General features: G+C 46.5%; 1 protein-coding gene across 2 annotated transcripts; it reads left to right on the top strand.

Moving 5' to 3' along the window:
* Window positions 1–988: 988 nt before the first annotated feature.
* lamb1a (laminin, beta 1a) lies at window positions 989–25,913 on the top strand. 2 transcript variants are annotated; one of them, XM_013267626.3, is made up of 33 exons: window positions 989–1,182; window positions 1,942–2,141; window positions 3,425–3,563; window positions 7,663–7,736; window positions 8,566–8,754; window positions 8,843–8,906; window positions 8,991–9,193; window positions 9,799–9,919; window positions 10,011–10,199; window positions 11,346–11,522; window positions 11,702–11,814; window positions 12,517–12,596; window positions 12,689–12,824; window positions 13,021–13,179; window positions 13,389–13,516; window positions 13,741–13,861; window positions 14,009–14,210; window positions 14,753–14,896; window positions 14,997–15,228; window positions 15,464–15,627; window positions 15,930–16,157; window positions 16,245–16,459; window positions 16,624–16,720; window positions 18,431–18,800; window positions 20,633–20,817; window positions 20,941–21,182; window positions 21,309–21,518; window positions 21,599–21,743; window positions 22,979–23,186; window positions 24,916–25,057; window positions 25,150–25,326; window positions 25,401–25,560; window positions 25,644–25,913. In XM_013267626.3, the coding sequence occupies exons 1-33, from the start codon at window positions 1,152–1,154 to the stop codon at window positions 25,781–25,783; spliced, it is 5,385 nt and encodes a 1,794-aa protein (XP_013123080.1). In that variant the 5' UTR covers window positions 989–1,151; the 3' UTR covers window positions 25,784–25,913. The 2 variants fall into 2 exon arrangements, with proteins under 2 accessions (XP_013123080.1, XP_005465990.1); XM_005465933.4 differs by having other exon boundaries at window positions 995–1,182; window positions 15,933–16,157.

Below are 25,913 nucleotides of genomic sequence, written 5' to 3'. Positions count from 1 at the left end.
ACCAGGTACTTTTTTAGTACCTGCTTGGCCGGGGTTCCAAGCCATCTGAGCAGGTACTAAAATGTGATGCTGTAGTGGAAAAGAGGCTTTTCATCTGCAACACCAAGGCTGTGCAACAGTCTACCACAACACTACGTTTAGCTGACTCTGTGAGGTCTTGTTTTCTGTTTGTGCTGTTTTGGTATTAATGTTTGTACTTATTTTATCCTGGTGCACAGCTCTTTGTGACCACACCTCTGTGAAAAGCGCTTTATTATAAATAGACTTTACTCATCATTTCTCCTCACAGCTTCATCGTGTTTCACATCGAGCTCCCGGAAAAGTCATCAGACAGAGACGGGAATGGTTTTGAACTGCAGCAGAAATCACATGACAAGCAATAAGTCTGATCTGCTGCTGAATTATTTTATGTGGATATCATAAAAAACTTTATTTACATTGGGCCCTGTTACAGGAGCATCGATAACGTGAAACTAGAAGGAAGTGACGACACATAAAGGTTTCAAAGTCATCAGACAGAAAGTTCATGTGCAGGCTGCCACACATCCCAGTGATTACCCACCAAGAGCACATACAGGCTACAGGCTGTAGACGTTCAGGTGGGGGTCCGACACAGACACCCAGCCCTGCCCCCCTTATTTCAACCCCACCTGCAACAACAAAGAAAAAATGTGTGTGTGTGTGTGTGTGTGTGTGTGTGTGTGATGGGGGCGGGGGTGGGGAATTTCTTTTGTCTGTAGACCTGAGAGGGAGGAGGGGGAGGACGAGGGGATTTACTGAGACTGGGATGAAAAAAACTTTTTATATGTTTCAAACAGCTGCAGAGACATCAATCAAACAATGAACCAATCAATCACTCAGTCAGTCAGTCAAATAACAGCAGCCAACAGTGAGGAGGGCCAACAGCAGTTTACTCTGTGTGTGTGTTGGAATCGCGTTACTGATTACTTTATTCTGCTCCAACAGTTTGAGCTCTTTAGTTCTCGGTGTTTTTCTCGCTGTGAGCACGACTACATTACTTGGGCCGGATGTTTTAATTTGAAAGTCAGCCGGTCTGTTCGGAGGTGTCTGTGTGGAGGAGGAGGAGTTTGAGGGGGGCTAAGGAGGTCCGAAGAGGTCCGGGGGGTCTTCAGACAGTGAGGATCTGCAGCATGTTTCACCTTCAGCTCGCGCTGCTGCTCGGTGAGTTTAAATAAAGTTTAACTTTTCCAGTTTCAAACTTTCCTTAAACACGTCCTGTGGGTCGGATCGGTTTGATTTAAAACATCCAGCGTTGTATCTTCGTGTTTCTTTGTTGAAAACTACAAAATGCTGCTGCTTCCTCTCAGCCGCTCGTTTCATTCATGATAAAATTATCTAAAATGAAAAAAAGTGTGAAACATTTTTAAACTTCGGGAAACTTTCAGAATAAAATGAGCTCGGAGGGGTTTTAACATTAAAGCACCTTTATCTGAGTTTCAGTGGAATAATCTTTAGGAATTTGTCGACATGTTTGATGTGTAAAAGAATTCAGAAGCTGATGATCAATACACATGAAACGCAAACCAAACGCACACATTCTGCCAATGTGTGATAAATAGAGTTTAAATCTTTGCAGTTTGTGTTTGTAACACGTGACTTTAAACATGTTCGGTGATCTCAGAGATCAGCTTAGTGCCTAATCAATCATCTGTAGACTGCAGATATCAGATGGTCACACCGTGTCGTCGTCACTCGTGAAGGTTTGAATCAGTGATTTTTCTGCCGCAGTCCCTCATGTTTATCCTCATGGTGTCCTGCAGAATACAAGCCCAGCAGAAGCAGCTCTGGGTTCATTTATCGTTTAGGTTCCAATCAGCTGCGCTTTGTACCTTTTTATCAATAAATGTGTCCAGTGCTTCAGTGAGCGGGGCTTCGTTAATCCTGCTCTCAGATTTTTACCATTAAAGCCTTTTCTCTCAGGTCTGCAGGTATTTACCTGTGCTCAGGAGAGTGGGGCCACGGATGACATCGGCCAACCCGAGCTCAGTGATGTGTGCACTGAAGGCAGCTGTTACCCAGCAACAGGAGACCTTCTGATTGGCAGAGCCCATCAGTTGTCGTCCACCTCCACCTGTGGAATGAACCGACCCGAACCATTCTGTATCGTCAGCCACCTGCAGGTAAATTTAACGGTTAACAAGAAAACAGAAAAGTCCAGAAAGACACAAGAAGAACACAACTGGGCACCGAACATCTTATAAAAGGAGGTAAAGGCAACGCAGGGGGCAGCTGTGGTTCAAGGGGCACAGCAGATCGCCCACCAGGCTCCGCCCCCGGCTCAGAGAGTCCAGCATCATCAGACAAGCTCCAGCCATCCAGTTTACACGACCTTCAGCTCAGTCCCACTCCTCGTTGTGTGTGTGTGTGTGTGTGTGTGTGTGCGCGCGCGCGAGCGCATGTACGTGTGTTACAGTCTGAAGTGTTTCCTGTGCAAAATGAGCTCCCTATAAGGAAACCATGAGCACTGGCTGCAGACAGATGTTTGTCCAGATGTTCCTGTGGAGAAAACACAGCAAACTTTGTAGGTCAAAGGTCAGAATGTTTTCATCCAATCAAAAGTCAATAAACCACACAGGCTGATTGCAAACATTGGGTTTTAATGTTTGAGGTAAATGTGTGTGGACATGCGTCATATGTGTGCAGTCGAGCGCACAGATAATAACAGCGAGTTTGCTCTGAGTCGCTGACATTCTTCCGTCATGTGACTTTGATTATACATCCTGTAATTCCTTCCTTTCATTTAGTCATTCATCTCAGCTCCTCGCTCTGTGTGGCTGCTGCTCAAACATAACAAGCTATAAAACGTATTGGTTGTTTTTATAATTCTGTCCAGAGACAGCAGAGAGCGGAGCTCTGCAGGAAGAACAGCCAAAAAACAGGAACGCTTCAGTCGGACTTGATGTGTCTGTTAGTGCTCCTCTCTGTAAGAGCGGTGTGCAGCTTTTTGTCTCATGTTTACAGGTGACGATAGAATAAAGGCTGATGTGGATGAATTTGAATTATTTAAGAGCACAGCCAGAGTGGCTAGTAACAGTCTTTCACTGAAAAAGCCCTCATCTGCCCCCCTTTGTGACCTCTGCAGTGGATCGCTTGGGTTTGGTTTCCCTCTCTGCGAGAAGTCTGAGCAGCTGAAACATGTTGGCCTGTCAGGGAATCAAGCAACTTTCTGACATCTCTTAATGACTGAGATGTTCCAGAAAGGAAGTTTTCCAAAGTTTTGTCATGAACTCTAAAAACAAAACCAGTGAAAAGTTTGCGTTATTTCAGGTGAAATCAGACTTTTCTTTTGTGGGAAGTTTGTGGTCAGAAAGTTTCCTCTTATCTCCAGTGACTTGCGGCACTCAGGAATCTGAGGAATTCACCTCCCGTTAATCTTTTCCTCCCCCTCTGTCTCATAAACCAGGAGGAGAAGAAGTGCTTTGTGTGCGACTCATCGGAGCCCTACGACGAGCTGGCCAATCGCACAGACAGCCATCGCATCGAGAACGTTGTCACTACGTTTGCCCCGAACAGACTGAAGACCTGGTGGCAGACTGAGAATGGTGAGGAAGAACATTCAGAGAGGTCAAAGGTCAGACGTGTCGTTACAGGTTTAAAGACTGAGAGCTTCAGACAGGTTTTCACTGTCAGAAAAAAAAGGTGTTTGTGGCTAGGCTGTGTTTTATCACCCTCTATCCTCCACGCCTCCATGATTACAGGTTCTCAGGCTGTGGGGCGGGTCCCTGCTGGAGGCCATGTAGTTATTCCCAGGGGTGGGGGATGTTCAGCTTTAAAAACCCCAGCAGTGAGGAGGCAAACACAGCCGACCCTCTGTTTGTCCAGGTTCATCAAACACAGAGTTTAGTTTTACTGCAGAACAAACCTCATACAGGGTCCTACAACACATTGTGCTCTTCACCACAAACCCAGTGTGATAAAGTAACACTAACCAGGCAGCTTCATGTCTTTGTTAATTTTCCATTACTCGCTGTATCTGTATGTCTGCAATGATTGGCTGATGGTAGGGCTGTGAGCTTGTGTTGTTGCCTCGGCCAAGCTCTGCTGCCCAGATGAACTCGCTGTTCCCATGATGAGCGAGTGCGTCCAAACGGAAGCTTCAGAGCTGCATCGTGGTGTTTTATACAGAACCAGGTATTCGCTGCAGTTTTTCAGCTGTGGACTCCTTTATGGCATCCGTCGTCCTCTGACAGTGGGCATGTTAACACAGATGTTCTCCTGTTACCTTTGGCCGTCACTCTTTGGAGTCCTGTTGGTTCTTGGACATGGATTTAGTTTTTTTCTAAGCTCCGATCATGTTAATGTGCAGCAACTGCAGCGTGTTGTTGATTTCTGGGCTCTTTAACCGATGTGGCGCGGCGAGTTTGATCTACAGAGTGCTGGTTACAGAAACCTGGTTGCAGCCGGATGATTATGTTAGTTTAAATGAATCAACACCCTCGAGTCATTCTAACTACCAGAAACCTCGAAGCACAGGCCGAGGGGGCGGTGTGGCAGCAATTTTTCACACCAGCCTATTAATCAACCAAAGACCAAGACAGACTTTTAATTCATTTGAAAGCCTGATGCTTAGCCTCGTCCACCCCAGCTGTAAAACTCAGAAACCAGTCTTACTTGTTACCATCTATCGTCCACCTGGGCCTTACACAGAGTTTCTCTCTGATTTCTCAGACTTTTTATCTGATTTAGTGCTCAGCTCAGATAAAATAATTATTGTGGGTGATTTTAACATCCATGTAGATGCTAAAAATGACAGCCTCAACATGGCATTTAATCTGTTATTAGACTCAATTGGCTTCTCTCAAAATGTAAAAGAACCCACCCACCACTTTAATCACACTCTAGATCTTGTTTTAACATATGGCATAGAAACTGAACATTTAACAGTGTTTCCTGAAAACCCTCTGCTGTCTGATCATTTCCTGATAACATTTATATTTACAATAATTGATTACACAGCAGTGGAGAGTAGACTTTATCACAGTAGATGTCTTTCTGAAAGTGCTGTAACTAAGTTTAAGAATATAATCCACCCACTGTTATCATCTTCAATGCCCTGTACCAACATAGAGCAGAGCAGCTATCTGAACGCTACTCCAACAGAGGTCGATCATCTTGTTAATAATTTTACCTCCTCACTACGTACGACTCTGGATACTGTAGCTCCTGTGAAAACTAAGGCCTCAAATCAGAAGTACCTGACTCCGTGGTATAATTCTCAAACACGTAGCCTAAAGCAGATAACTCGTAAGCTGGAGAGGAAATGGTGTGTCACAAATTTAGAGGATCATCATTTAGCCTGGAGAAATAGTTTGCTGCTTTATAAGAAAGCCCTCCGCAAAGCCAGAACATCTTACTATTCGTCACTGATTGAAGAAAATAAGAACAACCCCAGGTTTCTCTTCAGCACTGTAGCCAGGCTGACAAACAGTCAGAGCTCTACTGAGCCAACCATCCCTTTAACGTTAACCAGTAATGACTTCATGAACTTCTTCACAAATAAAATTTTTATCATTAGAGAAAAAATGATGAATAATCATCCCACAGATGTAATATCATCTACAGCTACTTTTAGTACCATTGATGTTAAGTTAGACTCTTTGTCTCCAATTGATCTTTCTGAGTTAACTTCAATAATTACTTCCTCCAAACCATCAACGTGTCTTTTAGACCCCATTCCTACAAAACTGCTCAAAGAAGTCCTGCCATTAATTAATGCTTCAATCTTAAATATGATCAACCTATCTCTAATAATCGGCTATGTACCACAGGCCTTCAAGCTGGCTGTAGTTAAACCTTTACTTAAAAAGCCATCTCTAGACCCAGCTGTCTTAGCTAATTATAGGCCAATCTCCAACCTTCCTTTCATATCAAACATCCTTGAAAGAGTAGTTGTCAAACAGCTAACAGATCATCTGCAGAGGAATGGCTTATTTGAAGAGTTTCAGTCAGGTTTCAGAGCTCATCACAGCACAGAAACAGCTTTAGTGAAGGTTACAAATGATCTTCTTATGGCCTCTGACAGTGGACTCATCTCTGTGCTTGTCCTGGTAGACCTCAGTGCAGCGTTCGATACTGTTGACCATAATATCCTATTAGAGCGATTAGAACATGCTGTAGGTATTACAGGTAATGCACTGCAGTGGTTTGTATCATATCTATCTAATAGACTCCAATTTGTGCATGTAAATGGAGAGTCCTCTTCACACACTAAGGTCAATTATGGAGTTCCACAGGGCTCAGTGCTAGGACCAATTCTATTTACATTGTACATGCTTCCCTTAGGCAGCATCATTAGAAGACATAGCATAAATTTTCACTGCTGTGCAGATGACACGCAGCTCTATCTATCCATGAAGCCAGGTATCATAGACCAATTAGTTAAACTGCAGGAATGTCTTAAAGACATAAAGACCTGGATGGCCGCTAACTTTCTGCTTCTTAATTCAGATAAAACTGAGGTTATTGTACTCGGCCCTGAAAATCTTAGAAATATGGTATCTAACCAGATTCTTACTCTGGATGGCATTACCTTGGCCTCCAGTAACACTGTGAGGAACCTTGGAGTCATTTTTGACCAGGACATGTCCTTCAACGCACATATTAAACAAATATGTAAGACTGCTTTCTTCCATTTGTGCAACATCTCTAAAATTAGAAATATCCTGTCTCAGAGTGATGCTGAAAAACTAGTTCATGCATTTATTACTTCCAGGCTGGACTACTGCAATTCATTATTATCAGGATGTCCTAAAAACTCGCTGAAAAGCCTTCAGCTGATCCAAAATGCTGCAGCAAGAGTCCTGACAGGGACTAGAAAGAGAGAGCGGATTTCTCCTGTTTTGGCTTCCCTTCATTGGCTTCCTGTTAAATCCAGAATTGAATTCAAAATCCTGCTCCTCACATACAAGGTCTTAAATAATCAGGCCCCATCTTATCTTAATGACCTTGTAGTACCATATCACCCTATTAGAGCACTTCGCTCTCACACTGCAGGCCTACTTGTTGTTCCTAGAGTATTTAAAAGTAGAATGGGAGGCAGAGCCTTCAGTTTTCAGGCCCCTCTTCTGTGGAACCAGCTTCCAGTTTGGATTCAGGAGACAGACACTATCTCTACTTTCAAGATTAGGCTTCAAACTTTCCTTTTTGCTAAAGCATATAGTTAGGGCTGGACCAGGTGACCCTGAATCCTCCCTTAGTTATGCTGCAATAGACGTAGGCTGCCGGGGATTCCCATGATGCATTGAGTTTTTCCTTTCCAGTCACCTTTCTCACTCACTATGTGTTAATAGACCTCTCTGCATTGAATCATATCTGTTATTATTCTCTGTCTCTCTTCCACAGCATGTCTTTATCCTGTTTTCCTTCTTTAACCCCAACCGGTCGCAGCAGATGGCCCCGCCCCTCCCTGAGCCTGGTTCTGCCGGAGGTTTCTTCCTGTTAAAAGGGAGTTTTTCCTTCCCACTGTCGCCAAAGTGCTTGTTCATAGGGGGTCATATGATTGTTGGGTTTTTCTCTGTATGTATTATTGTGCGATCTCCTCTACAATATAAAGCGCCTTGAGGCGACTTCTGTTGTGATTTGGCGCTATATAAATAAAATTGAATTGAATTGAATTGGTGACTGATGATCTGCTGTCTATAGGTATGGAGAACGTCACCATCCAGCTCAACCTAGAGGCTGAGTTTCACTTCACGCATCTCATCATGACCTTCAAGGTGAGTTCTACACATGCAGCAGGGGATTCTGGGTAGTTGACAGGGGATTCTGGTCTCTTTTAATCAGAAGAACCAGGTGCACACAGTGATTTAGGAGTTGTTGTGAGTTGTGTAATTGAAAGGACATGGCAAGTACTCCATAATGGGAAGGGTTAAGACCAGGGCCGGACTGGTCAGGCAACTGGCTCCTCCCATACCTTTGCTTTGCGCTCACGCAGCTTGTAGAAAAAGTTTAGTGTGGAAGAAAGTGGAGCTGAAAGTCTGAGAAAACAATAAAAAAAATGAATTAAAGTCAAATTAGTGTCATGTTAGCTGCTGTTAGCTGCTGCACCGTGAACAGCGGTACCAGTAACAGCCAGTAACCAGACCTCACAGTCACAGGAGGCTACAGCTGCATCGGCTGAGGAGAAGTGAGGAAGAGGAGGTTAACATGGTATGAAAAAAGATGTAGGGAATCAGGAAGACAGAAATTCAAGGATTCAGGCTGCTTTGACCATGAGTCACTGCTAACAGCTCAAGTGTAGATTTTAATTATTGTCACATGCTGCAGTGCAACTAAGGACAACAACACCTGCACCAACCCGATTATGTATCTATGATCTAAAATCAAACAAAATGACATGTTTGCATATGAGGCCTCTGGTAGAGGACCTGAGCTTGAAGGATAAAGCCCACCCTCAGCACTAGAAGGGAATGAAATCTAATTGGGGTTTTTGTCAGTGATCATGGTGCCTAAACCAAATTTGTCCAGTCCAGCCCGGGTCTTCACCATGCCATCATCCTTACCACATGATCCTCAGTTTTCCCGCCTTTGTTTTTCTTTCCTCAGACGTTTCGACCTGCTGCCATGGTGATTGAGCGGTCAGCTGACTTCGGGAAGACGTGGCAGGTTTACCGTTACTTCGCTTATGACTGCGAGTCGTCCTTCCCGTCCGTTTACCGGGGTCCAATGAGGAAGGTTGACGATGTCATCTGTGACTCGCGTTACTCTGACATTGAGCCATCCACTGAAGGAGAGGTACATCTGCTGCTGCTACTTCTGTGAATAATACTAACATTAGTATTATTCACACTGCTGCGGATAATGCTTTGTTTTTTTTCCTCAGGTGATTTTCAGAGTTTTGGATCCAGCGTTCAGGATCGATGACCCGTACAGTCCCCGAATCCAGAGTACGTCTCCTCTGCATCACGGAGCCTGAATAAACGTAGGGGTGTTAACCAGTTATTGATGAATTTTACTGGTTCTTTGTTTAGACATGCTGAAGATCACCAACTTGAGGGTAAAGTTCACCAAACTGCACACGCTTGGAGACAACCTTCTGGACTCTCGCATGGAGATCAAAGAGAAGTACTACTACGCCATCTACGACATGGTGGTCCGAGGAAACTGCTTCTGCTACGGACACGCCTCTGAGTGCGCCCCCATCGAGGGAGCTGGGCAGATAACAGAGGGCATGGTGAGGACGATTACGGACTGTGTTTAAATGGCTGCATTGCTATGACGACAACCACGCGCATTAGGAGGTACCCGATTGTAATATGAAGCCCAGTCGATCCGAGTAGGTGCTAATGGGAAAGGGGCTCCAGGGAGCGTCGCGCAGATACCTGCCAATTAGTGTTGGTAACATCCAATCAAATCAGGAACTCTAATTAGCTGAGGTGAAGCCTAGCAGACAGCTAGCAGCTACGTCCACCTGTCAGTCAAAGAGGCCACGCCCCTAATAATGCACACTAAGCTTAAAGCACTTTAAACAGGTGAGCAAACAGTTTGCATATCAAGCTGTAAACATGTCGACTTCTGCTGTAAAATTCAACATGGCTGTCTGTGGGGACCGAAGTGTAGGCTTTGATGCTTTGGCGTCATTGTTCTTTCATAACCAGCTGAGCCGGTTGTGAAAGTAAACCATCACCAGCGTAGAAAAGTATAAAATCACACAGACACTGGAAGAAATGATGCAACAGGCAACAGACTACATGTACAAAATAAACCCAAACCTTAGCTTATGACCAGTAATGTAAGTGAATGCTGATTGATTATTTATTATTTGTGACTGTGTTTCAGGTTCATGGTCACTGCTTATGTAACCACAACACTAAAGGTCTAAACTGTGAACAGTGCCAGGACTTCTACCACGACCTCCCCTGGAGACCTGCAGAGGGACGCAACACCAACGCCTGCAAGAGTGAGTCTTCACAGGTCCATACTGGGCACAGCCCATATCACTACTGGGAGTAGTTTAACTCTGCCCCCTTTTTCTTCTGTGGTGTCCTCAGAGTGTAACTGTAACCAGCACTCGGATTCGTGTCACTTTGACGCGGCAGTCTTCGCGGCTTCGGGAAACGTGAGCGGAGGAGTTTGTGACGACTGTGAGCACAACACGGCTGGAAACAACTGTGAGCAGTGCAAACCGTTTTACTACCAGCATCCAGAGAGGGACATCAGAGACGCCAACATCTGCCAGCGTGAGTTCACGGCCAGTTTTACTCTAACAAACCGGTGGAGGCCAACAGATCACTGCCTGCCGCTCCACCAATTATTCTAAGGGTCTTTTTTAGTGTCAGTTTGTAAACCGTCGTTATTTTACTGGTGCCAGGCTAAAAGTTAAAAGCATCTACCCAAAACTTCCATCAAGGTTGTTTTTTACAGCTCTTTTGATCATCGTCTTTGTTCTTTGAGGACTTTTTGTCCATGTTTGCTTTCACATCAACAAAGAAACTGAATTGTTGGCAGTTTTCTGAGGAAGCTTGCGTTTCACGATGACACGGGGAGACATGGATAGGAGGTTGTTTTGTCAGCAGGAAGCAGATTAAACGCTGAAATTGAGACTAAACATGGAGGAGGAGGGTTTTTGATGTGACACATGAAGGTTTGTGGTTTCCCTCAGGCTCAGACCTGCCCTCCTCACAGAGGATCAAGTCAACTTAGCTCGCACATCCCTCTCTGAGGGCTGAATAAGCAGCACCTTCTGTTATTATTGCCACTGCATTTCTTTATTTAAAGTAGCAAAGGATTGTGGGTGATGTGACTATAACGTTGTAGCGAGTCGGAGTTAAAATATGTTCGCTAGAGTGGGATTTTCACGGCATGTTCTGCACCACATCTCTGTGCGTTCATCATTTGTTTGAAGCCAGCTCACCTCCTGCAACCACTTTTCCGAGAATACGCACTTCTTTTGCAGTTCGGACTCCTTCTGACATTTCTTTGGAGGTGGAGGAACACCAAAGTAATTGCTTAAAGGAGCTTGCTTCTTCAACATCTTTAAGAGTTCTAAACAAATGTCTGTCCTCCTCCAGAAAATGTTATGTACGCAAACACGCATTGCAACTTCTTATCTGGTGCGCGTCTTTTATTTTGACAGCGAATGCGCAACTGCGGACCACTTATGTGCACCCCTGATTATAAAATGCTTCAACATAGTGAGACTGACACAACTGCGTCTCGGCTGGTGGTGGCGCTGTAGAGAAGCTACCACCAGTATGTGGTGAGTATGTGACTCATGTCCTCGTCTGTCGGTGGATCCGTGTCACAGTCTCACACCTAAACACGCCCTGTTCATAAAGTCGCTCCTGTGGTTCTGGTTAAACTGGCTAAACGTCCTGTTTCTGCAGCCTGTGACTGCGACCCCGTGGGCTGTCTGAACGGAGGACTCTGCGACAGCACAACGGACGTCCGAGCTGGGCTGATCGCCGGTCAGTGCCGCTGTAAAGCAAACGTGGAGGGAGAACGCTGCGAGCGCTGCAAGCCGGCGCATTTCGGGCTGAGCGACGAGCCCGAAGGCTGCAAAGGTACGAAACGTAACTAAACACCTGCAGGACCAGCTGACACCAGATTACCCAGAACTCCCACACAGACGCCTCACGCTGTAAAGCACCTCGAGGAGGCGTGGCTGGGACTTAACATTGTTGTTATGAATGAAGCTGCGTTGCCTTGGTGATGTACTTTTGTGTGTTACTGTGTTGGGCAGCTTGTACCTGCAGTCCGCTGGGAACTCTTCCTGGAGGAAACCCCTGTGACAGAGAAACAGGAAGTTGTTTCTGTAAACGTCTGGTGACCGGGCGAGACTGTGACCAGTGTGTGGTGAGAAACCCATTGAGACCATTCATTCTGGTTAGACTGGAGTCAGACCAGCAGCAGAAGGAACATTTGTGTCGTCTCACGCCTCACTCTCAGCTCCTGTCTCTGTAAGGCTGCTCTGTTTTCTGATTGGCTGGTTTCCACAAGTTGAATCTGTCACAGAGGCTCTGAAAACAAACTGGAAATCTTCTAAAGAAATATCCTGTTTACACTGCAGTGAGTGCGACAGGATTAAGAAGGACCAGTTCTTCTTCATATTAAACAAAACTTCGAGTAATGAGGGAACAATATGTTATACAGAGCTGCTCCAGTCCAGTTAGAGGATAACCAGTTCACACCAGCTACAAAAGCCCTTAAAGGCGGCTGGCTTTGAACATGGGAGGGATGTTTTATGCTGCAGAGCCTTCGTTCTGAAACCACATTCATGCTCTCCATGAGGTCATCGGGTAAATGTTTGCTTTTGGCTCTCTGCTGTTGTACAGTCAGCCTGAGCTTTGAGCGCTCCGACATTTACCCCGATGTAAACAGAAGGCACATGGCAGGAAGTGAGGCACACACACACACAGAGATCAGTCTTGTTTAATGAGATTTATACAAAACACACTATACATCACATTAGTGCAGATAGACGACTGTAAACTGTGTGGGAGTAACGAATCAGATGTGTGTGTGTGTGTGTGTGTGTGTGTGTGTCCCCATTTCCAGCCTGAACACTGGGGTCTCAGTAATGACATGGATGGCTGCAGACCATGTGATTGCGACCTCGGAGGCGCCATCAACAATCAGTGAGTTCAGTAATATGTCACATTTGCTCTGTCGGGAGTTGAACCATCAATTTTATTTTGTTGTGATGTTTGTACTTCCTGTCTGCGTGCAGGTGTGATCACATGACTGGTCAGTGCGTCTGCAGAGATCACATGTTCGGCCGCCGCTGCGATCAGGTGGAGTCTGGATTCTACTTCATCGCTCTGGATCACTACACCTACGAGGCTGAGGATGCAAATTTTGGACCTGTGAGTGTCCTTTCAGTCTCTGATCTTTGACCTCAGAGTGAGGGTTACAGGGCGGCTGTTACAGGTGGACCTGCAGTCTGTGAGGATTTGTTTCTCCTCCTGTTTGCTCACACATTTCATCTCCATGTCGGTTCAGCAGGATTATGTGAGGTGTTGAGGGTATTCATCAGCTTTGCGTCTGCATCTCATTTTGTAGGGAGTGACGGTGGTCCAGAGACCACACCCTCAGGACCGTAGTCCCACCTGGACAGGCATCGGGCTAGCCAATGTACCAGAGGGGGCCTTCTTGGAGTTCACTGTAGACAACGTCCCTCACTCAATGGAATATGACATCCTGATCCGCTACGAGCCGCAAGTATGAGTCTGCCATTTAAAGTGTGCGTTGTCATGTCCCAAATCAGTGGGAGAATTTTGGCACTTGCCGTTTTTCTCGTTGTTGTAGCCTTTGTTGACCCGTGCTCCTGCCTCATCTGTTAGCCTGAAAAAGAAAACATAAACGTACATGTGCCTGCTTATTTATGTGCACAGAGGTAACATCTGTGGTGTGTGTGTCGGCTTTTGCAGCTGCCGGATGTGTGGGAGGAGGTTCTGATGGCGGTGATGAGACCCAGACCGATCCAGCCGGACAGTCGCTGCATCAACACGGTGCCCGACGACGACAACCAGATGATCTCGCTTCACCCGAGTTCACGGTCAGGAGAGAAGTTTCTAAATCATGACAAGTTTTCGACAAGAACCCAGTCGAAGTGTGAAATATAAGAGCACCGACCGGTTCCTGCAAGCGTTATCCCTTCTACAATCAGCTGATCTCAGCTCATCGTCCTGTCACGCTGACCCCCTGCGTGGCCTTTGTCTATCTGCTTATCTCGCCTTGCTGGTGTTTCAGTATCTAACCCGATCTCACCTGTCTCTACAGGTACGTGGTTCTTCCCAGACCAGTTTGTTTTGAATCGGGTCTGAACTACACAATCCGCCTCAGCCTGCCACTGTACGCTACCTTTGGGGATGTCCAGGTTCCGTATACGCTGATCGACTCGGTGAGCATGCTCAGATCTGACTTCAGGAAGTAGAGCATGAAGTCACAGTCAGTTTGTTCAGCACAGATCAAAACCACATTGAGCTAGCTTGGCCACAGGAAGTGAAACATGCTCATTCCTGACCTGTTTACTCGGGACTTTTCTCAGATCGTCCTGATGCCTCACTGTAAGAACCTGGAGATATTCACAGGCTCAGAGGGCGGGGACTCGGGCGGGAATGTCGCCTGGGAGACTTTCCAGCGTTATCGGTGCCTGGAGAACAGCCAGAGCGTCATCAAGACTCCGATGACTGACATCTGCAAAAACTTCATCTTCAGCATCTCCGCCATGTTGCACCAGGGAGCTAAAGGTAGCGCAGCTTAGCACTGTGACTTGACCTTAATAACCTCGCTTCCTGGTGGGAGTTTAAAAGAAAAGGGCTGCTTGTGACACGCTCAGGGCTTAGAGCTTAGGGTAGTGTCTGTATTTATGGTGATTTAGGAGGGGGGGGGGTTTCCTCGCGGAAACAAACCTCCCAGAAAAATCAGAGAGGGTCAGGAAGAGAAGGGGAAAATATTTCTGCTGGACAGGAAGGACTCCAGGAAGGAGGAACCCAGAATCAGATTCAGAGAAATTTTCGAACATTAAAGTTTAAAATCTGAAACAAACACCTCTTCCTCATTCCAACGCTGACCTTTGATCCCTCACATCTTCATCCCCTTCCCTCCTCCCCTGCTTCACGTTAATCTCTGTCACTCATCCTCTCACCATCGCCTTAGGCTTCACTTCCTCAACAGGACCCGGCAGGTTTCTCCTCCTCCACATTCCTCGCAGTCATAAATCTGTTGTCACCGAGGCTTTAGCATCTTCTCGTTAATCTGACGTGTCTCCTTGTCTGATGCCATTTCCCAGAATGCCATTGTGACCCTCAGGGCTCGCTCAGCACCGTGTGCGACCCCCATGGTGGGCAGTGTGAGTGCCGCCCCAATGTGGTTGGCAGGAACTGTGACAGGTGTTCTCCGTCCACATTCCAGTTTGGACCCAACGGCTGCCGAGGTCAGAACCACCTCCGTCTATAATCAATCAAAAATGTGTTTACAATCAGCGCTGAAGCTTTATTGACGCTGACCTCGTCGTGTGTGGGCATGTCTTTCAGTGTGTGGGTGCGACCCTCAGGGTTCTCTCAGTGTGTTCTGCGATCAGTTGACCGGACAGTGTTCCTGTGTTTCGGGCGCGTACAGTCGGCAGTGCGACCGCTGTCTGCCGGGTCACTGGGCTTTCCCCACCTGCCGCCCCTGCTCCTGTAACGGTCACGCCGATGTCTGCGACCCCGACAGCGGCCGCTGCATCGACTGCCGGGACCACACGATGGGACGTGCCTGTGACAGGTAACTTACCCACCGTCCATCAGCCAATCGCCGTTGGGTTTATTTAGTAGGATGATAAGATAAGATGAATGTGTGTGTGAATGGGTGAATGACTGAATGTAGTGTAAAGCTCTTTGGGGTCCTTAGGGACTGAGTAAAGCACTATACAAATGCAGGCCAGGCCATAAGATGACCTTTATTAGTCCCACAGGTGGGAAATTTGTTGATGCAATCGGCGCTCTTGTCTCTTTTTCAGGTGTCTGGATGGTTACTATGGTGACCCAACACTGGGGTCAGGTGACCACTGTCGTCCCTGCATGTGTCCTGACGGCCCCGGCAGCCCGCGGCAGTTTGCAGGAAGTTGTTACCGCAGCGATGACTCCCAGCAGGTCACCTGCGTCTGCAACACAGGATACAAAGGTGAGAAATTTATTTACACAGACACTGACACAGAGGTAAGACCTCATCACAGATATTTAGATGCAGATGCTTTGTCCAGCCGCCATGTTGTTCTGGTTGAGGTGGGGCTTCTGGAGTGGTTGTAGCTGAGGAGCAGGTCACCTGGTCTTACTCAGAGGTTGGTGGTTCAATCGCTGGCTGCTCCAGCCTGCCTGCCAAATATCCGTGGGCTAACCCCAAGTTGCTCTGCGATGCATCCAGTATGAATTGGTGTGTCAATGTTATGCTACCTGTCTTTATAAGAACCATTTACCTGTCCTCTGGAGGTACTCGCTGTGATGAGTGCTCGCCTGGTTACTATGGAAACCCTGAGGAGGTGGGTGGACAGTGTCAGCCGTGTCAGTGCAACAACAACATTGATATGCTGGACCCCGAATCGTGCGATGCCCGGAACGGCAAGTGTCTGCGCTGCCTGTACCACAGCGAGGGTGCCGCCTGCCAGAGCTGCACGCTGGGTTACTATGGCAACGCCCTACTCCAGGACTGCAGGAGTAAGTATGCTGGGGTTACCATGGTAACCACATTCACAGAATCAGGCGAACGATTGTCGCTGAACCTCAAGGGTTGTGTTCCCGCAGAGTGCGTTTGTAACCGGCTCGGCAGCGTTCCCTCCAGCTGCCCGTCCTCCGAGTGTCACTGTGACCGCAGCAGCGGTCAGTGTCACTGTCTATCCAATGTGGTTGGGCAGCATTGCGACCGCTGCGCGCCTGACACCTGGAATATGGCGACGGGCATCGGTTGTCAGACCTGTGACTGTGACCCCAAACACTCGTACAGGACGTCCTGCAACGAGGTGAGCAACCCCAGGTGATTAATGACCGAAAGTCCTCGAGGTGAAAACAAATGTTGTATTTCATGAAAGGTTTGTCGTGTGAGCTTTATAAACGCAGATCTGATGGAACTGTACTTCTGTGGTCCGTCAGACCGCACGTCTGACTATAGTTTGTTTGTCCACAGATCAGCGGTCAGTGTTCCTGCCACACCGGCTTCGGAGGAAGAACGTGCAGCGAGTGTAAAGAACTGTTCTGGGGAGACCCAGAGATCAAATGTCACGGTAGGCTTACCGTGCCGTGTGCTCATGAGACGGCGTAATAAATGTGATGGTGTATTATAAAATAAAGTGGAGTCTTTTGAATTGTCAGTGAAGCTCTGAGACCTGGAAGAGACTCCCGATCTGTCAGGCCCCGAGTCAGAATCCGGTCAGAGTTTCAGTGCAGAGTCTGTGACTCGTTTCTGACTGAGATCAAACTGCAGACGCTTTTATCGTGGGATCCTTTCAGCTCCCAGCATCCTCGGCTGCTGCAGCTCAAATTAAATCCAGATGTTTTGAGGCCCAGCTGCCACAGAGATGGGACCAGTCTGTCCGTCTCAACCTCCAGATGTCCACAAAGAGGCTTTGTTCAGTAAAGCTGAAGGTCAGGAGGAGGAGGTCTCACAGAAACAGTAATGAGGAGAAGAGGGGAAGAAAAACAGGATCAAAACACGATCAGTCACTCTTTGGGCGTTTATCAATATGCGTACTTGTGCGTACTTGCGTTCTCGTGTACTCGTGATACGTCATCAGTCGGAGACCAAGTACTGTTCCAATTCGAAGTACGCATCAAGCCGAGAACGCGAAAAAGTCCCGGATGTGTTCTCGATCCGCCCGTTTTATCGAGCATGCATCGGTGTGGACTTGGGACAGCTATATATCCCAGAATGCATTTCGTCCAAAACTCAACAGCGGACTCCCGGCACATCGTTTTCAACCCCCCGCTCGCGGACTTTTCACTACTCAGGTTAAAGAAACCCCAGCAGCTGTCTATAGTATTGAGTGTCCACTAGAATAGAAATAAAAGCGTTCTAACATCTCACCTGCTTGTTTTTATTAAGGTATGTACACGTATGTACATATACACTATTTTTATTAATAGAGGTTTCACTACTGAGGTTAAAAATGATATATAAGTCACTTAGATCACTTCTAAATGTTAATGTTTGGTTTATTTCAGTGTTTTATTTGTTCCTGAGTAAACCGGTTTGGCTGTGATTACAGTTAAGCTTCATAACATGTTACTCACAGTTAAATTAGGAGGGGACGGCAGTAAAACCTCCGGACCTGTGACATCATCACGTACGCAGGTGTTCCAATTGTACATATCGCGAGTCCGTGCTCGTGTTCTCGGCGGGTACGTACTCCCGTGCGTTCTCGGCCAGTACGTACTCACCGAGAACGCGAGTACGTACTCGCGTACTTGGGCATTGATAAACGGCCTTTGTCTTTTATTAGTTCACATGAGAGAGTAGCGCCCTCTGCTGGAGATGAGTTAAACAGCAGTTTAGACGCTGTGTCTCCTTCAGGTTCTTGAACTCATCTCCTGTCAGAGCCTTCGGACAGAGCTCCATGTCAGCCATCCAGACTAACCCTAAATCCTGTGTCTCTCTGGCCTTTGAGGTGAATCAAATTTAAAAAACAAAGACAAAAATCAGCCTTAATTTGTTGTTCCTGCAGCAGAAAAAAACTTCAGATGTTTGATTTGAGCCAGATGCTAAACAGATGTTCTTAATGTGCAAACAGAGGTGTGGTTGAACAGGAAGTCACAGTTTGTCAAATATATTCACTGTAAATGAAAAGTCAGCCTGTGTGCAGATTTACACCCTGTGGACTCTGAAGGTGCTGCATTCACAAGAAACTGTGTTGGAGTCAAGCGTGTTTTTGTGCTTGGGTGTGTCTCCTGTGGTCTGCCCTGCAGACTCTCATTGGTTATTGTCCTCGTCTCCTCAGCTTGTGACTGTGACCCTCGCGGGATCTCCGAGCAGCAGTGCAACAAAGTCAGCGGTCACTGCGTGTGCGTGGAGGGTGTGTCCGGGCCGCGCTGCGACACTTGCGCTCGCGGATTCTCGGGAACTTTCCCCAACTGCAGCCGCTGTCACAAGTGCTTCGCCGAGTGGGACAACATCATTGGCCAGCTGACCAATCAGACACACCGCTTGGTCAACAAGGTAAACGCCCTCAAAGCTAGCGGTGCCAACGGGCCGTACAGGAAGTCCATTGAGAGCATGGAGAGGAGCGTTGCCGACATCCAGGCCATCCTAGATGGGAATCCGGCATCACAACCGCTAACAGAGATCCAGGAGCTGCTGCAGGAGGCCAGGTAGGATTACATTTATTCTGATTAATCTGTTTCTCTCAGACTCAGTTACCAAAAAGGTCACGAACACCTTTTCTGAGTGAATTGATGCAGTGTGACAAAGTAACACCAGAAAGACAGATACACTCTTCGAGTGTCTGTCGACCACTCTGATGATCTCTAACCGTACTGATGAGACCTGAACATCAGCAGAGGTGATAAAAGTACAGACATTCTGTACTTAAGTAGAAGTACATATACTACTGTTAAAAAATACTGCAGTAAAAGGTGAAGTACTGTTTACCCTGTTTATGCTGTCTTTATATTAGATACTATAGAGCTGGTATGAATTCAGTCAGTGAGTCTCTGCTACACTTGATGGAAGCTAACTGTGACCATGAACCCACAGCCACTGTGCAGCAGTCACACTGTTCTTTACTTTAAACCCATCACAGTGCAGCAAACTCACCTGTTTATCCTGCACTAACCTGCAGTCTTTAAATAACACAGTTAGTCTGCCTCAGTTTGTTTAGCAGCAGCTTTATGAACAAACATCATGTGACATGTACAGATTTAGAGACATGAGGACTTCCATGTGAGCTTTAAATGAGCATCCTTCCTTTAGCTCTAAGCTCTTTCCTTTCTTTTCCTGAGCCTTTCTCCTACAAACTGTTAAACTTCATCAGTACTGATTGATTAACCCGTTTGAAGTGTGATTGTTTCCTGACTGTTGTCTATTTTCATGATTTCAGACACAGCAGCTGGAATTCGATCAGTTTTCTTCTCTTATGTGAGCTTATAATCGGCTATGTACCACAGGCCTTCAAGCTGGCTGTAGTTAAACCTTTACTTAAAAAGCATCTCTAGACCCAGCTGTCTTAGCTAATTATAGGCCAATCTCCAACCTTCCTTTCATATCAAACATCCTTGAAAGAGTAGTTGTCAAACAGCTAACAGATCATCTGCAGAGGAATGGCTTATTTGAAGAGTTTCAGTCAGGTTTCAGAGCTCATCACAGCACAGAAACAGCTTTAGTGAAGGTTGCAAATGATCTTCTTATGGCCTCTGACAGTGGACTCATCTCTGTGCTTGTCCTGCTAGACCTCAGTGCTGCGTTCGATACTGTTGACCATAATATCCTATTAGAGCGATTAGAACATGCTGTAGGTGTTACAGGTACTGCACTGCAGTGGTTTGTATCATATCTATCTAATAGACTCCAGTTTGTACATGTAAATGGAGAGTCCTCTTCACACACTAAGGTCAATTATGGAGTTCCACAGGGCTCAGTGCTAGGACCAATTCTGTGATAAGAGGCTGACGGCAGCTGTCCTGTTTTGTGTGGAAGTTTATCCTTTTCCAGATTAAAAGTGAAATAATCTAGAATATTGTGTCAATTAAATTAGGTTAATATTTAAAAATATAACAATAAAAACTTTTTTACAAGCCAGTAAAAATATACGTGGGTCATTAGGTCATAAGAACTCTTAATTTGGTCGAATCCCCACCACCTCTAATTTAAACTACATATGTGCTCTCAATCTCATCTCCTTAACGCTTGGGTTCTCAAAGTGTGGCCTGCGGGTCGTTAGTGGCCCGTTCAAACATTGTTTTTGGCCTGTGGACTTTGAACTCCTGTCAGCAGAGGGTGAGTGGCTTTCAGCCTCTCCTGTGCTGGTAAAGGCGTGTGGTGGTCTGCGGTTAGCACTTTGTCAGAGTGTTTTGGTGTTTTATGAGGAATCATTAAACTTGGTGGTCCAAAGATCCAAAAGCTGTTTGCTGAGAACACTATTGTTGCAACAACTCTGAGTGCTAAAGCAGCTCATGCTAACCTCTGACCTGTGTTTGTCTCTCAGTGACCTGATGGGAGCCCTGAGCCACACATTGAACCTTACTGAACAGACTGTGGTCCAGGTGGAGGACTTGGACTCTGCTGCAGGAACTAAACTGGACACTGTGATGTCAGCGGCACAGAAACTGGAGGGGACAGTCCAGGAGCTCCTGGACCAGGTCGAGTTCATCAAGAACTCCGACATCAGAGGTAAAGGGTTAAAGGTCACAGTGAAAATAGGTGGGCGAGGAAGTACTAAAATAGGTAGTAGAGGGATTTCAGAATTTAAATAAAGTTCCTTTCAGCTGATTTTGACTTTCTGTGTGTTGCTAGGGGCAACAGACAGCATCACTAAGTACTTCCTGCAGTCCCAGGAGGCCGAGGTCCAAGCCAACACCTCCACCATCGACAGCGGCAGCCCGGTTGAAGCCTCTGCTGCTCTACGGCAGCTCACAGAAGACAAACTGAACCAGACCCGAGAGGAGTTCTTGAAGAGACAGTCTGAGCATGCTCAAAAACTGGATGACCTGGCGGGAGAGCTGCAGAGTCTGGACCTAGCAGAACTCAGCAGCAAGGTGGGAGTGCAGCACCAGTCAGGTTGACAGAGTTCAGTGTAGTACTTTATTAAAACCAACACAGACGTTTGTTAGTTTCAGTATAAACGCATGAACACTGAGTGTTTTCTGTCCTGGTTCTGCCAGACCTGTGGCAGTCCATCTTTGGGTCAAGACGCATGCGGGTCTTCTTCCTGCGGTGGTCTGGGCTGCGTGAATCCTGAGGGCAGGGCCAGGTGTGGAGGAGAAGGCTGTAGTGGTGTGGTAGCAACAGCCAACAGTGTCCTGAGGAAGGCTCGGGACTCTGAACAGGAAATTGTCCATGCCATGGAGGAAGTGGAGAAGCTGTCTAAGATGGTGGGTGTGAGCACTGCTGCTCCCTGTGTTCAGGTCCAGGTGAGCTGTGGTGGGTTTTCTCACCTGAATTTTGTCCTCAGGTGTCAGAAGCAAAGCTACAGGCGGACAAGGCCAGGCTGAGTGCTCAGAACGTCCTGATGAAGACCAACAGGACCAAACAGAAAGTTGACCAGAGCAACGAGGAGCTGCGCAGCCTCATCAGACACATCAGAGACTTCCTCACACGTATGTCACTTCCTGTTTGTTTCAAATGTCTCTGTAGTTACGGTTACATCAGTTACCCGAGGGACAATCAGGAGAGATCTCCAGACCTCAGTTAAGGTATTTAGCGATTAGGTTCTGATGACCCATCGAAGCAGAGTGGCATGCCAGCGGTGACAGGGACCCCGTAGAGTCTAGACAATGGTGGTGGAGATGAAGATAGAGTCTTGGATGGCGCCTGAGCAACATGGGAGAGGGTTAGGGGGGTGGGTTGCACGAAGGTGTCTGCAAGAAAGACCGATGAGCAGTGAGACTGAAAGTGGAGTCCAGGCTGACTAGACTACAGATGACTGGACTAGACCGGTAACGTTGTATCAGTGTGAGAAAATTATGTAATCTTAGATTAGCCACCAAACACCAAAAGCAAACAGATGTGTGACTACAGATCTTCCTTAATGAACTTAACCATAAGCTTCTTTTTATGAATGTCATGTCTGATGGTGACCATTATGCTCCCCGCCCTCTTCTCCTGAATGGAACGTGTTTTTATTTCAGGAAAAACTGAATTAATGAGACTCTGTTTTTCCTGAATCATTATTAAACAGCTTTCATTTCAAAAGCAAAGATCACAGATTTGTTTCATGTTGAAAAAACAGCCCTCTTACATAATATTAGCAGGCTTCTTACTACAGTCTGCTCAACCATCACATGACATTATGGATAATAATTAATTCAGGTTACAACCGACACCTGGATCCGAAGCTGCTTCCAGTGCTTCACACAACCAAAACTCCCTAAGTGATGGAAAAGCAAAACAATGTTGATTTTTGTTCCTGTATTACTGCAGGTCTCATAGATCCTGTTTAACAAACATAAACTCAGAAGCTCTCTGTCTGTCTGTGCAGCAGCATTAAAGGATCCTAGATCATGTAGTGTACATGAAATCATCAGAAACTAAACCATCTACTCTTATGTGTCTGGGACACTCTCAGAGGCCAACATGCTCACAGACTCGTTCCTTCGTGTCATCTGCTGCGTACGACTCGTTAAAGAAACCACACCATAAGAACCTGCGTAGTGTAAGCTAATGAACGCAGAAATTATTTCTGATAACTGGTTTCTGATAACTTGATGAGTTTTCAGATACAGTTGGATAAACTGAGAACAATTTCAGGTATTTATTTTCATTGATAGGAGATTAAAAGTTCTTTTTAAAGAGGCTGGCTGCAGATGAACTGACTGTATTTGTGGCACTTCAGAGGATGCTGCAGATCTTGAGAGCATCGAACTTGTGGCAAACGAGGTTCTGGCCATGCAGATGCCAACCACGCCGGCTCAGCTGCAGAACCTGACCGACGAGATCCGGCAGAAAGTGGGAGAACTGGGACATGTGGAAAACATCCTGCAGGAAAGTGCCGATGACATCCAGAGGGCCGAGAAGCTGCTGGACGAGGCTCGCCAAGCTAGGTGAGGTTTACCTGCCCATCAGTAATGTTTGCCTGGTTTGCTTTAGCTTCAGGGGATGATATCTTACAAGTTCTCCAGACTGAAATCTGTCTTTCTTTCAGAAGGGATGAATATTGTTGCAGCTCAACAGGATGCTTTTGGTAGCCATTAACAAGCTTCTGTCTGATATCTGAATTCATTCGTTCATAGTGTGGCTTCCTGGCACGGACCAGGCCTTTAAGCATAGTCCACACACTGATCCTGGGTGGTTCTTAGCCATTTTTCTCTCTTCTGTGACAACTTGGATCTTCTCCCAGACCTCTGAAAATCAGAGGTCTGGAAGAAGATCCAAAAACAAGAAGATCCAAAAACAAGTTTTTCCGATATGTGACGTTGTTTGAAATGATTATCTTGGAATATGCAGTTATTACCTCCGCCAAGCAGTTATGTTTTGGGTAGCGTTTGCATGTAACCCATTCGTGACTGTAATGGGTGAATGGGTGAACCTTCTGCCCACAGCTGTACGCGTTTCTCTGCTCACACACAGCTACATTTGCTTTCCTTCCTTTAACCAGCGGCTTCTGAGATGAAGAATCTCTTCTGTGTCAATGCCCTGAGCTGACACGTGTAAGATGGCCCAGCTGGGTTCTAGCCAGGAGTCTCTGTGGGGCAGCAGTGCTAACCACTGAGCTACTTCACCGTGGCTGCATTTAGCTACGTGCCGTGAATTAAAGCGAACCTGCCTACCTTCATGTCCTGTCGGCCATGGACATGTCAAATTTATTGATTAAAAGACCTGAACGTAGGGATGGGAATGGAGAATTGGTTCCCAGTAGTCCAATTCCTTGTTCCTATCGATTACGCTTATTGGGTCTTGCAGCCTCGCTACAATCAGCTGATTTCAGTTTGTGTGTCAGAGGAAAATAATGGCGCCGTCTCCCGCGGCGACATGACTTTTATTTTTATTGCATTAAAGGGTGAGAGCGTGATGGTAAAGTGGAGACTTCTCCTGGACAGAAACAGCTCCATTATGATGCTAACAGACTTCAGCTCTTTGCACAGACAGCATGCTAACACTAAGCTAGCCAAGAACCCAGAGTGATGCTAAAGCTGAGTGTATGCAGACCTCAGCCCAGCAGCCAGAGCCTGAACTTCAACAGGTAACAAACTGATGAGCAGTCAGGCTGCAGCCTCTACCTTCTACAGTAGAATCACCATGACGACCGCTGTGTTCATACCTGAACACTAAGAGAAAGATGAAGTGTGTCCTCATCAGGACAGGCTTTGTGTCAGTGTGTGGGGCTGTAGCCTCAGGTTTACAGTGTTAAATGATGAGACGATGAGTTTCAGTTTATTTTACAGAGAAAGTTGAAAATAATGTAACAAATTTCTTTCTCCTGGGTGTAACTAAGTAACGTACTGCCTTACTTTAAAGAAAAGTGTTCTGTGTAATATGTGCAATAATTACTTTGTTGAGTAACGACGCTGATCACAACAAACACCTCCAACATGCACAAAAATGTGACCCGCAGCAGGCAGTGTATGTGGTCACACATCACAGTGAATGTGCATGGGTGTAACGTCTTTGATAGGCTGCTTAGAGATGGTGGAGCCAATGAGAATCAATGGGAATCGAAAAGATAAGTGATATTGATAATGGAACTGGAATCACTAAGTTAAGGTGCCCTGGCCTACCTGAAAGTCTCACCTGTCCACTGAACCTGATGAGTTGTCTTCCTGCATTCCTCAGCGAGGAGGCACGTGATGTCAGAGACTCTGTGGAGAAAGTGAAGCAAGCACTGGAAGAAGCTCAGAGAGCTAAGACGGCCGCCAGCAGTGCCATCCAGCAGGCCACCGCCAACATCCACAACACCAGCCACCTGTTGTCCTCTGTCAGTCTCACGGTTACTTCATGTTTACTGCACACGGCTATTTCCTATCAGAAACATGCAGGTAACACATCAAATGCCCGTGTTGTGTTCAGGTGGAGTCGGAGACGGCAGATGCTGAGCTAAAGCTTTCAAATGCCACCCAGAGGCTGCAGAAGCTCGAACAGGATGTGATGCTGCTGAAGGACAAAGCTGCGAACGTTACTCTTAGTGCCAAACTGACCAATCAGGAATCAGTGAGCATCAGAAGCATGGCAGAGGAGCTGAAGAAGGTGAGCTCACCTTTCTGATCATTAGAGGCTTTCAGGTCAGTCTGTTTCCTTTGTAAAATAGGTGTTTGTGTTAGGAGCTGGACGGGGAGCTGAAGGAGAAGTACGCCATCGTGGAGCAGCTTATTGGTCAGAAGACGGGAGGCATGGTTGATGCCAAGAAGAGGGCACAGTCACTTCAGCAGGAAGCCAAAGAGCTGCTGCTGCAGGCCAGTGACAAGCTGCAGCTGCTGAAAGGTGACATCACACTGTCCTCCCACAGAAAATGTTTCAAGCTGAGGAGGCGGGACTTCCCTTCACGCATGCTCTTCCCATTTCAGATTTGGAGAAGTCTTATGAAGACAATGAGCGTGCTCTGGAGCAGAAGGCGGAGCAGCTGGTGGAGCTGGAGGCAGCAGTGAAGGGGCTGCTGCAGGAGATCAGCCACAAGGTGACCGTCTACAGCACCTGCGTGTTCTAGGATCAAAGGTGACTGAACGTCTCACCAGCAGCCAATCGGAGACAAGAACTGCTCCACTTGTATTTTCCTCTATAGTTTTTACTTCCATGTTTAATCCTCGTGTTAATCTCAATAAAAAGATCAAATCAGA

The sequence above is a fragment of the Oreochromis niloticus genome, linkage group LG7, assembly GCF_001858045.2.
Source record: "Oreochromis niloticus isolate F11D_XX linkage group LG7, O_niloticus_UMD_NMBU, whole genome shotgun sequence".
NCBI lineage: Eukaryota > Metazoa > Chordata > Actinopteri > Cichliformes > Cichlidae > Oreochromis > Oreochromis niloticus.
This window is presented reverse-complemented; position numbering and strand designations above follow the sequence as displayed.